The 12,305-nt window shown below is 55.4% G+C and overlaps 1 protein-coding gene across 1 annotated transcript; it reads right to left on the reverse strand.

Moving 5' to 3' along the window:
• Window positions 1-8,424: 8,424 nt before the first annotated feature.
• CH63R_04197 (uncharacterized protein) lies at window positions 8,425-9,037 on the reverse strand (the record flags this gene model as incomplete). The annotated part of the gene is made up of 2 exons (XM_018299172.1): window positions 8,425-8,654; window positions 8,896-9,037. The coding sequence occupies 2 exons, from the start codon at window positions 9,035-9,037 to the stop codon at window positions 8,425-8,427; spliced, it is 372 nt and encodes a 123-aa protein (XP_018160418.1).
• Between the last annotated feature and the right edge of the window lie 3,268 nt (window positions 9,038-12,305).

A 12,305-nucleotide genomic window follows, 5' to 3' on the forward strand; every position in this document is an offset into this window, starting at 1 on the left:
TGTTTTGTGTTTGTAACAAAAATCGTTGGTAACAGCGCCGCCTGGTTGTCCACTCTTAGCGTGGAAGGCCTTTCCGTGTGGCTTTTGGGGGGGGGGGGGGGGGGGGGGGGGGGGGGCGATACGTCGCCCCTCATTATACCCCGTCGTCGGTCGTTTTCCGTGATACCGAGTCCGAACGAGTCCGACTAGGGCCTCGGTGATTCCTCCGTCATGGGAACCGCCCGACAGAATTTCCCTCTAAGTACGAACATTGCAGCTCATGAAACCGAACGTGGAAAAGCATCACTCACCCTCCTTGGTGACTATCTTGGGGCAGGCGGAAGAGTCCACAGGGAAACCCTCCGTCTAAGGAGTAAGCAGTGAATAGCCAGCCGTTGATCGACGGTGCAAGATGTAGCCAGCCGGCAAAGAGTGAGTAGGTGCCAAGAGTGAGTCGAGTTCAGGACGTCACGTATGATACTATATGTCATAACTTTTCGCCTCCCTTGTGGCGGTAGGCATGTCGAGCAGGTCGGCAAGCTTGCCTCGAGTTAGAAGCGATTGTTGTTCTTCCACAGTGTCGCAACGGACCGGGCGACGCCGCGGTCCCTCCCCGTGGTTGCGTTGCATTAAAGAGTCGGCAGACGGAGCACCTTTGGGTAATTTAAAGTGATTTGCAGGGAAGGTGCTGGTCAAAAATGCAAGTGTCGTCGGCGTGCACCAACGCGACCCCGTTTCCCTAGAACAAGAAGCCCCTCCATCTCCGCGCTCAGACAGGCGATGGTTCGCCCTTGATGGAGGCACCGGATCCGAAAGGGGACGGATGAACTGCTGGAGACTGGACACTAGGCGTGAAGGATGTGATGCGGTGGCGTCATGGTCGGGCAGCGGGAAGACTTGTTTGTCTATGACTGCTCGTGGGTTTGACCTAGCAGAACTGGACTGAAGCTTCCCCAGTGTTGAATGCCCTCTCCCCAGTCTCCTCAGGTGGGAGGTAGCTACCTAGACAATGGGGCATCCCAGCTACGTACCGAATGATGCTAGAATGGAATAAGCGAGTGACTGAAAGTACGTACCTTCTGGGCGGCTCTCCTCCAATTGAGAAGGTGGAAATCCCCCCTTTTCCCTCATCATCTGCGTTCAAATTTTTCGGTGTTTTCCCCCTTGCCTTCTTCTACACGTACTTACCTATATTCCGATATGGAAGCCAACCCATTACTCAACTAGATGACGCTTGGAAGGTTTGGGACTTCGGGCGAAGGTACCGTAAAGGGCGAAGCCACTGCAGGTCCCGTGAGGTGACATCAAACCTTAAGCATGGTGATCGAGTATAGTAAGCCTGGCAGGCGCCCATTGATGCCTGTAAGATGAGCTGCCTTTGGATGCACATCGACTCGGGCTGAGCGACAATTCCTTCAACAGCGGGCGGCTTCCATCCGAGGAAAACGTGCGCATCGCTTATGCATTGACGTACTCGAACCCGGCATTCGCTTGCTTCGTTTCTCATGAACACGATTTTCACGATGCATCGCGAGATGAATTGTCCTCCACCGTGGCGCGAGCAGCATGTTCTTCCCCGCAGATTCAAATCAAGGAGTCGAGCCATAGTGGCTTAAGTTCAGTGCCCTTCACCAGGCTGGACGGGACAATGCTCGCGAACCACCTGTGTCCCAACGCTTTGCCAGCGTATGCATGCATATTACGACGTCGTCCTCCTCTCTTCTCGCCTCACCTCGCCTCGATTGCCAAGCACCGGGCCTTTTGCTTGCTATCGTACCCAAAGCCTTGTCCCTTAAAGTGGAAAGTCTTAGCTAAGCCCAGGTGAGACGTCCTTGGCCACCGGTCAACGAAACCATTGCCTCATTTGGGCTTAGACACTTTGCGGGGCTGCGCCGGTCAGCGGGTGGGTAGATATCTCTGGGCCTTGCAGTACAAAATGTATCCGTACGGATGGACGCACTAGCAACACAAGTCCAGCGCCTCTGCAGTCTGTGCAGTCGTATGTTGTTCTCAATTTTAGGCATAACTGGACATGCCCAGAAAGTATTCGACATTGGTAAGTTCGTCAGAATTCGGTCTAGAGACAGCAGGTTGGAGCTGCTATGAGCTGTATCGCACGAACGCGCTCTGTGCTAAGTGTACCTCTGGTTCGCAACTCGGGTATCGGGCCATCCATCACCCTCGCCGGCTTCTTGACAAGGGTGTGCAAGGAACGCATGGCTACGGCCACCTGCGATATCTTATCTCAAGACCCGACCTAACACAGGTAAGAATCATTCTCTTCCAGGCCCACTCCCGACGAGGACCAACTGAGCACGTAATGAACAGGCGATTTAGAGGCTTCTTCTATCCGCGCACTTCACCTCGGCTTTCATCCTGTTCTGTTGTGTGTCCGTATCTCGTTGACGCGGTGTATAAGTCACCTTCGGTTGGTACAAATTCAGTAAGTAGATGTGGTTCTCGTAAATGATGGGCAAGGAAGACACCTTGACCGGGATCCGCACATGATGTGGCCTGTGCCAGCTCCGACAGGCCCAAAACTAACACCAACGCACGCATTCTCCGTAATGGGTATCCGTACACCGTATTATAGCGAAGGAGAGCGACCAAGACAGGTGGAGTGAGGTAGTAGTTGCTGAGGCTGCCAACTGCCGTTCTCCTGCCATGCTTGTTACTTGCCGGGCGTCGCTGTCTCCACATTGTCAACCGCCATGCACCGTGCCCATACCCGTCGGATATCGCAAGGGTGACAGTCGGGGGGGGAGGGGTGTGACTCCTGTCTGAGTCGAGAATAAGACTGTGATGAACCAGATGAATGGACAATATATAGATATGTTGAAAGTGAGGGAATGCCTACTTCCATTCATCTCGCCGCCGTGTCTTCTCTTTGCCGACCTAGTGTCTACCTACCTACCTACCTAGGCATCCAAAAAGCGACGTCGTACAGCAACAGCGCACACTGAGCTTCTACCCCGTTGGGGGTGTGTGTGAAATGTTCCTTGTCTCGGCAGCAGCTCCCCTTCTACCCAGAGACGCCCCCTTCCCTCCAAACACCCCCGTCTATCCGATGCAAAGTCCTAAAGTCGAGAGCTAGCCAGATCCCCTCTTTCATGCTTGCTTCCTTCCTTCCTCGTCAATGGAGCCGAGTGGGAAGCTGCCTCCCGGCCCTTCCCTCCTACCTTCAGGTCGAGTGCAGTGCCTTCGGTCTCACCGGCCCAGATTCCAGAATTCCGGATTTCTTCTTCAGGGATTGTATCTAGTCCTTTTAGGCAGGCATGACGGGAACCTGGACGGCCCTTCCCTTTTCGATCCTACCTACCTTTCTCGCAAGGCGCCACGTTGTAAGCTGAGGCTTAGGAATCTTCAGAAATCTTGGGTATGGGTACGGGTACCTGACTGGCCTTTGGCAATGCCCGGCCTCCCAAGCTTACTCCTTTCTCCGCTGCCTCAACCAAAATCTTAAGGATCGAGACGTGCCCTGCGAAGACGAGATGTGCAGGAAATCAACAGGGAATCCTACATGACAGTCTAAGCACCCAGCTAGTCTCTACCTACCTCGCTCACCCACTCACTAACTCACTTACTTTTGCCTCGCTAATTCTCCAGTACCTTTCCTATACACGAAACACTCAACTATTCGTTCGTTATTGTTCAGAGTTGAACAGTGCGCAGGCATGAAGACATGGCTTTCCCTTCTATGACGCAGCACCGCCGTGGTCCTTGCCCTGTATGCGTTGTTTTAATCAATTGCCGTCAGCCGCAACGCAACCTAACGGAACGCAATACGACAACGCATGGCAAGCGATCAGTAACCTTCGCAATCCCGCACTTGGCTCGAAGCATCCGCAACACCGATCAACATTGTTGCGGCAATTTTCAACAGGCCCGGATGAACTCCCTGTACAAACAGAGGGCAGTACGCTGTACGGATGCAGATGCCCACGATGGGGCCGGGGGGTTGCTTTCAGTTAAACCAGCCTAATGACATGCTCGGCTCGGACCTGTGTGTGTGCCTCCCTCGACTTGGCAGGCTCCCCCAGTCAACTCGTTTGGCGAGCATAAAGGCAATAACAGAGACATGGCGTGAGACGCCGCCCCTCACCCTAGCTGACAGCAATTCCCAAGGAGCTGGAAATGGTTGCCTGCACCTCAGGACTTACACCCTTCTTTCGGCATCGTATCCAGACACACGACAAGGTCGGATTTTTTCCCTCAGTCAGGAGCGTCGAAAATAACCCTAGAACCATCCTTGGCCAAGCCACGCCGAGAAATGGACGCTGGCTTAGCCCGCAGATGCCAGCGCGCTCCAGCTGCCCAGCGATACGATGTGTATTCCCATTTCCTACGGCTCAGCAACAAGCACACAACCTTTCATGGATTTCCTTCCATCGCGTCCGCCCTGCTCGCCTACGAGTTGCTCAAGAGTCGAGACTGCACTGCACATTGGAATCCCCTGGACGCGCTCGAATGGATGGCCTAGAGGGGCAACGACAAGGGCCCCGGGCCTGGGTCTCGACTCCCTCGACTCTTACCCGACACTGAACGAGCCCGGGATGGCAATGGCCCACTCAGCGACCACTCTAATGAGTCCGATTCCATTCCACTCCATGCCATGTCGACACCAGCACCAGCCCCAACGCCAACGCCAACGCCAACGCCAACGCCAACACCAACAATCACCCACACCCCACGCCTGGGCTACGCCATGAGCACAGCAAAATGAACAAAACCCCCTTAGCCCACGTTCATCTTCGCAACTCGGCGAACTAGAGAGTCCGATCAGCCCAATCGCCTGATGAGTGCTCCATATTATATGGAGACAATCTTGACGAAGTGACATGATCCTCGCGGCGCTCAAGGCCACGGGAGGGTCCAATGTATGTGGGTGTTGGACAATGTTAAAGCCGGACAAGACCGGCTACTCACCCGTGCCCGGGGCTCACTCGCACGAGATCCAATGGCCAGATCCACTGTGGACTCTGGCAGCCACGGATTGATGCTCTTCTTGACTAGCACCAGCTGGCCAATAGGCCTCTCCACCCCTTCGGCACTCGAAAAGCCGCCCAAGCGCCTCACAGAATGCCGCGACAAGTCCCGGAGATGGACCAGACCACACCTTATATCACCCTGAATCTCGTCAAAGTCCCAATTCTCGGATTGCGCCCCGATTGCCGACACTCAAGTTGCCTCGGCCACTTGTCTTGGACTGTACTACTCATCAGCTGCTGTTCGTCTTACGAGTCATGTTCCGCGGGTTCGTGACAGCGAGCTGCTCATCTTCCCTCGTGAGGGACTGTGAACCCCCTCCCGAGTCGCTCTCCCCGCCGTACCGTCCGTTATCCGGGAAGCTTGGCATGTTGCAGATATCTTGTCATGCTGGACAAGATCGCAAAAGTCCCTGAATCATATCTTGCCCACCCACCGGCCGAGTGGCCGTTGATAGGGAAATGGACCGGCTTTGCCGCACAACGGACCCATTAAAGGTCACGTCAGCTGGTCTCCTTTCTCCAGGACCCTCCGAGCGGCCGCTCGCAACGGGATCCGCGCGAACTGATCCATCGCAGTCCAGCTACCGTATGGATACATTTGTGGAATGTCGATATAGCTAAGTATCCGTACTCTTTGAGCCGAGGCTACAAAGTCTGGGTCACAAGCGGATCATCGCCAACGTCACGCCCAACATGGCAGCAGTCCGCTACAGATGAGCAAAAAAAGCACTCCACATACCCGGCGGTATCGCAATAAGAACCGGTCCCGAATGACGTGGGTAGTGTGACTACCTTGGCAGATCGCCATGTTGTCAATTGCCAGCTCTGGTTGAAGATTTGGCGGACTGGCGCGCTACGTGATGCTGCCTTCATTGGCAGTCACAAGTCGATTGCAAAGCCTTGGCCGCAATCCAACCCGGGAGTGTGGAAACCACTCCCGCACGTCACTGTCAGAGGTGTGACGAGGAACATTCGTATGCAGCGGCAGTTCTTCATCACTAATTTCTTATTGATGCTTCGGCCCAGGGGTGGGTGACTTCCGTTGACAAGTCTTAGCCGTGTCTACTATTGACAGGGGCTCCTTAACAAGATCGACGAATTAGACTTGGGACGTGTGGCGGCAGGCTGGTCTTTCGGTGCGGGACAACGAAACGAGCGCCGACTCGGATTCTTTGAGGCGGCCGTGGCGCCAAACACGCTTCCGGGGGCTTATCCTTCAATGACGACTACCGCAACGGCCGAATCCCGATCCTGATGAAGACGGCTGGTTTTAGACTCCAGAACACGCAGGAAGAAACAAATGCTCAAGGCATTCCACCAGGTACTGCCAGCACCACATGACAGAGGCGCGCAAAAGAAACCGACCGCCGCCGCCATCGGAATGGCTGAGCAGCAACAAGCGATGCACAATCATAGCCATTGATTCGCGCTGACTGCCCAGACAAGCCCGACGCTCAGTCAACCGTGAGGGGAGAGGACTTGGCAGGCCTAGACCTGCGCGGCGGCGCCATGGCATCTCCGACACAAATGGCATGCCAGCATGCATCGGGATGATTGGCAGCAGTCTGGCAGCGAATAGTCCCAACTCGAGTCATCACTCGGTGGAATCCAATACCCGGAGCCGTAGCAAAAGGGCCACGCTAACAACCACGAGAAGAAAGCCGTCTCTTAGGCTTCTAGAAATTTGCAGAGCGCACATAGACATAGGCAGACGCTGCAGGACATGGTAGGGCCAGATGCAGGATTCAGGTCGATATGTGCTACAAGGTGTGGCAACCGACCGACTTCCTCTTCGAGCTTGAACGCCGATTCCATCGTTCCTTCGGTTAGCCTCTAGCCCGGACCATCTTTCGGCCGCTGTGTCGGTACGACCCAGGTTACGCACGTACGGATGGATATTGAATATGCCAGTTCGCTTAAAGCAAATCAACTAAATGCAGGCCGACGGAAGCCGGACAATTGTTGGTGGATGGCCCCCCATCTCAGCAACATAGTGTTCGCATACTATGTGTTCTTGCCTGTCATTCCGACGAGAATGGCTCAAGTTTGAACGGGCACGGCAGAACGAACCATGCTTCTCGCGGGAACGTTGTAGGCTCCACGCTGCTTGGTTTTGAATGAGATCCCACACATGACCGTGCCGAGCATTGCCCATTTCGACGTCAGGTATCGAACTACTACAGAGTACAACAGTACTATTGCACATCTCGGCATCGCCCGCGTATCCCAAAGTCGACTATCAACAATCTTCAACAATGTAATATGCTAAATCTTGGTTCTCCGTGGCACAAGGCGTCGGTGAGCCCACCCTGAGAAAAAGACCACAGCCTAGTCGAATCCTACGGTAGCGACTTGCACAGCCGCGTCGAAACTCTGCGACAATGGCCTGTCCAGTCGGTAGATATCGACTTCCACCGAACCGGCAATTTACGCATCCTATTCAGCCGGTACACAGCGCGACCTGGTGCCATGGAGGGAATTGGAAAGCTTAGAATCGTCGGTACGTCCCCAAGAACATTCGCACAATTTCAGTCTTCAAGCTATGTACTGTATACTGCTTGCAAGTTGCAAGTTGGCTTTTGGCTTGAAGGATTTCTGTACCCTTCACACTGAAATCGTTGGATCGAGTTAGACTCGGCATTCCGCTCCGGCATCCCTGCGTGCGCTAGACATGCCATGTCACTCACCCCTACCATGATATCCTTTCGACAACGGCTGCCGCTGAACGATCTCCTGGCGACATGGGAAGGGTTTCTCCAAAAGGTTTGTCACCATGTCCCCCTTTGTCTCCACGCCATGGTTAGGCAGCAGGATAACAAGAACGCGCCAACCATCACCAAGTATCTCCATTGATGACGGGCGCGCTGCTTCTCATGGTTAACCTCGAACAGCCCCTAGTTCGAAGAGGTTCATGGGTATTGAATTTGCCGAATAGGCCCACTCCCGCCGGGTTTCCGGTGACCTTATGACAGGGGCCACAGGCGTTATTTGCCTTTCTCGCTACTCGGCAATACAATGTGCACATGTCTTCAGGTTCAGTCGACGGCGGTATCGATAGCCGCACGTGCTAGGAGATCCCGTGGCAGGCGCATCTCCGGAGGCCAAAACCAACTCCCGTCATGGTAGGGAAAACCCGACATCGGCAGGAGGACCAGTCGGGAATGCTTCGATTAAAATCACGCTTCAGCCACGAGAGAGACATTACTAGCACACCGGCACTTGGGCGAAAGCTTCCTGCTTCGCGGCGGACGAACGTCTGCTCCAGGGCCTCGCCGCTTACACAGTTGGGTTACATACGGACCTTGACATCGGGCTTTGATGACTTTGCTGAATCAGCTATACCCACAAACCTCGGGATTTGGGACCGCCCAGGGACGGAGTTGCTGAGGTCTTGTCTTCCAAGCCTTGAACACAAGGTGTTGGCAACCCAGCCACTGAGGTAATCATTGCGGCCGCTCTACTCGGCTGGGTGGGTCATGGCACGTGAGGGCGACAGTGCGGTGCGGAATTCATCATCCCTGGAATGTGGTGCCCAAAGAGGCTTCGTAAAGCGAAGCAAGCTCTCAGTGGCTCCCACAACTTGATCGGACGCTAGCCAACCGCCTTCGTACATGGACTGGAACTTACGAGGAACGAAGGCCAGGGGGGGGAGAGGGGTAAGCTCTTCGCTTCGTCGTCGATAATACCCTTTGCGGAGCTCAGTATCACACAAGACGGACACGGCTCAGGCCATGTCCAGTCCTTTGCGGGGACACCCATCATCGTATGAGAACTGGAGAAGGAACGGACACGGAGCCAAGAGCAGGGCAGCCACCTTCCACTTCCATCGGCCCCCAAGTGACATCCCTTTGGTGGGCGGCAGCGGTTGCGATATCATTCCTCGACACTAGCCTGCCTTGGCCCGTTTACCAAGGTGGTTAGTATTCACCATGCTCTCGCTCAGGCTGGCCTGGACAGCACAGGCGACAGACGGCGCTGGCCTCTGAGCCATCCCTCTCATCCTTGTTCCAGTGCCATTCCGAGCCTCCTCCTACTGCAACAGACCGCTGTCGAGCGAGTGTTCCACCCATCTTGCCCTGTGAGCCCCATACGGGACCAACCCTGCGATACTTCAGATCTGAAAGCCGTGGCGCTCTAAAGGTCTTCTCCCTTCGTACAACAGCATGCGGCGACTTGGCCGTCCTGGCGCTGGGGAGTCTTATCTTGTCCTCGGTGGAGGTTAGTCCTCAGCATCACCGCTTGATTTCCTATAGAATAGGAAGGGCGACATTGGTCATCATCAGCTTCGGAGCAATTTTGGAACTTGGTTTTGGGGGAGGGAGGGTGTGGCTCCAAGCTACGCTCCGCTCAAACGACCAACGAGGCGTTTCTTTAAGCCATTCCCTGATTTGACTGAGAGATGCGATGCTGAGCCGAAATTTGTTGCTGTAGCATCATATGCGGACATCGGCTTACTGAGGCACACAAAAGTGTACGGGGGAGAAATGGAGAGAGGGAGAGGGGAGGGAAAGATAGAAAGAAAAGGTGCTCTCCGCTTCGTCTAAGAATAGCCGCGTTGCACGCAACCCCCCCAAATTCGACAACCGAAATCCTGGAGAGCAGATCCCCCGACGGGCTGGCTGGCTGAAGGCCGCGATGACACGGTTCATGGACCTCGGAGCCAAACAAGATGACGTGGGGCCCTAGAGGCTCGAACCATTCCCGGTGTGGTCAGTAGCTCCGTGGCTCTGATTGAAGGGATTTTTGTTTCCGGCCCTTCCTGTCTCTTCCCAGCACCAACCGTTGGACCAGGGGTCATGGGGGCCACCACCTGTCAAGACAAGGCCAGTGCTCCCTAGCCTTCGGATATCTGATGCTAGGGACCTGCCCTACCTAGACTTTGCGCAGCCGGCCACTAACAAGGACTTTAGACTGGGACTGGCACCGTACCCGGGTCACTCACGGGCTGCCGTACCATACCCTGCCGAATGTCGTCCTTAGCCAATGTTCCCTCCCTATTCAAGCACACCATCCCATCCTTGAGCATCAATCTCCAGTACACACGATCAGATAGCGCGACTCCCGGACTGCTGGCTCGAACAGCGATACCATGAGCCTGGAAGAGCATGATGGTTGCCAAAAAGAAGCAAGCGACCGACTGACCTTGGCCGCCCCATCCACAAGTAGTGTCAACGGAAGGGACACGAATGGGAGACCGCCCGCACGAGTTGGGATGATGCACCACACTAGACCATAAACATCCGCATCAGACCATATATTATTATGTTGGTGAGGGACCAGTCACTGCCATCGGTCAGCGGCCAGGGGAGAGATTGGAGGCGGTGGTCATCTAAGCTTACCTACCCAACTGCTTGCTCTGTGCATGGCGTTCGGTTCGTCCACAAGAAGCCGCCGAAGAAATTAGGACCCTGGATTCTGCCCTGATGAAGCCGGATGTGGCGTCAAACCAACTGCCTCGATCATCGCGTATCCGAAGGACGACGAACGTCAGCTCTCCCAACGTACATCACTAGCTGCTAACCCATCATATTCTATGTGTAACTTTACACACGTGTACAAACACACGCGCGCGCAAGAACCCAATGAGCCGGCTCAGTTGTCTTCTCCCTTTTTGCCTCGCCACGCCCAAGTACCTTCTCCCTGCCTTACAGCGAGCAGCTGCCGAGACGCTGCCATGGCATCGTGCTTTTCTAGCGTTGCTGCTGGTCTGCGGCCCTGCTTCCAGCCAGAACCAAGGGCCGTCGTGCTTCAAGCATGGCACAGGCACAGCGTGCGAGGCCACGAGGGGGGGGATGAGAGGGTATGTATGGATGGATGGGTGGCTTTCCCACAGATCCGTCCACGCCGCACGCACGACAAGCGGCGGCGGCGGCGACCACCTGTGAGCTGCTCCCTCTCCCCTGTTCGGAAGCCCAGCACACGCCTACGGATGCAGTACGATGTACAAGGTATGCAAGCAAGTACGGAAACGCTGCTGCTCGTTTGTTCACCATTACCAATCTATTATTGTTTGAGCCCATCTATAAGGCTAACTCGCTGCGGTACTGCGTGCGACGCTTGTCAGGGGGTTGCCACTCTAACCTTTCGGGACTTGGGGCTTCACAACATGGCACCACTATGGCAATCTGGACCTGGGCGCCCCGTCCACGGCAGTCGTTCTCATTGGCACTTGCGCGCTTATCCGTGGAGCCCTCCGTGGCTGCATCTGGTCGTTTACGACGCGCCTCAGGAGGACCCAGTATGTCCCAGGAGGACAATGAAACTACGGTGCCTGGCCAAAGCTTCCTTCCCCAAACCCCCCCCTGGGATTCTGGGATGGGAGGGGATGGGATGGGATGCGGCATGCGGCCTCCCCCCCCCCTGGATCTCTGTGCGGATATGGGGCGGGGGCCGTTGCGGCCGGGGTGAACGGCCAGAAAGTTCTGATCCGTCGCCAAGATTGGCTATCGGCACTCGACAAATTGCCTTGCGGAGTCCCGGATTACCGCGCCATTGCGATGGAAGGGGGGCCGCCTCAGATTTTGCTGCTTTGGGGCTTTCTGACTGGTCATTCAACCAGGCAATTCATCTTCACTTCGACGACGGCCCGCCACACGAGAAAGAGGAGAGGGAGGGGGGATGATGGATGGCCCTGCCAACACGAACTTTCTCATCTCGACGGAAAGTCTTCTGCTTCCACTATGGGTTCATGCGGCCATCAGACTGTTCTGTAATGGTTGACGCTCCATGCCCATGAGATGGGGTCGCAACCTGGGCCTGGATAAAGCCGGTCTCCATCTGCCAGTTGGTGGTTGAGCACATGAGCATACGCTGCCATATCCGAGGAGGTCGAAAAACACAGGCTTTGCGGCACAGGCGAGACAACCTGAGAGGAGAGAGACAAGACGCCATGCAGAGCAACCTCGCCGACAAATGGCGCAGCAGGCCGGATGTAGCTAATCACTCGCCCGACGACACTGGGCGACCCCAAGTGTGTCATCTCGAACGCTGCTGGGTTTTCTGGGAACCAACGAGCATCCGAACGTCGACCCAAGCAAGACCTTGATGCCATGGCAGACCACTTGCGCATTACACCTATTGGGACCTCGTCCACACCCGGCGCCTCTGCTGGGGTTTCCAGCCAACAGGGTAATTTCACGAGGCTGTCGGGCACCATACATGTCCGCGTCCGCCATGCATCGCGATCAATAGCCGCCATTCCGACCTGTCATCGGGCCTGAATAGACGACGGTGCCCCAGGAGAAGGAAGCGCCACCCTAAATTGCCGAAGCCACCATGGACTAGAGATGGTCCTCTTCCAATAGAACTTACCCCTCAAGCGTCCTTTGCTGTTCCGAG

The sequence above is a fragment of the Colletotrichum higginsianum genome, chromosome 3 (assembly GCF_001672515.1).
Source record: "Colletotrichum higginsianum IMI 349063 chromosome 3, whole genome shotgun sequence".
In the NCBI taxonomy this organism is placed as follows: Eukaryota; Fungi; Ascomycota; class Sordariomycetes; order Glomerellales; family Glomerellaceae; genus Colletotrichum; species Colletotrichum higginsianum.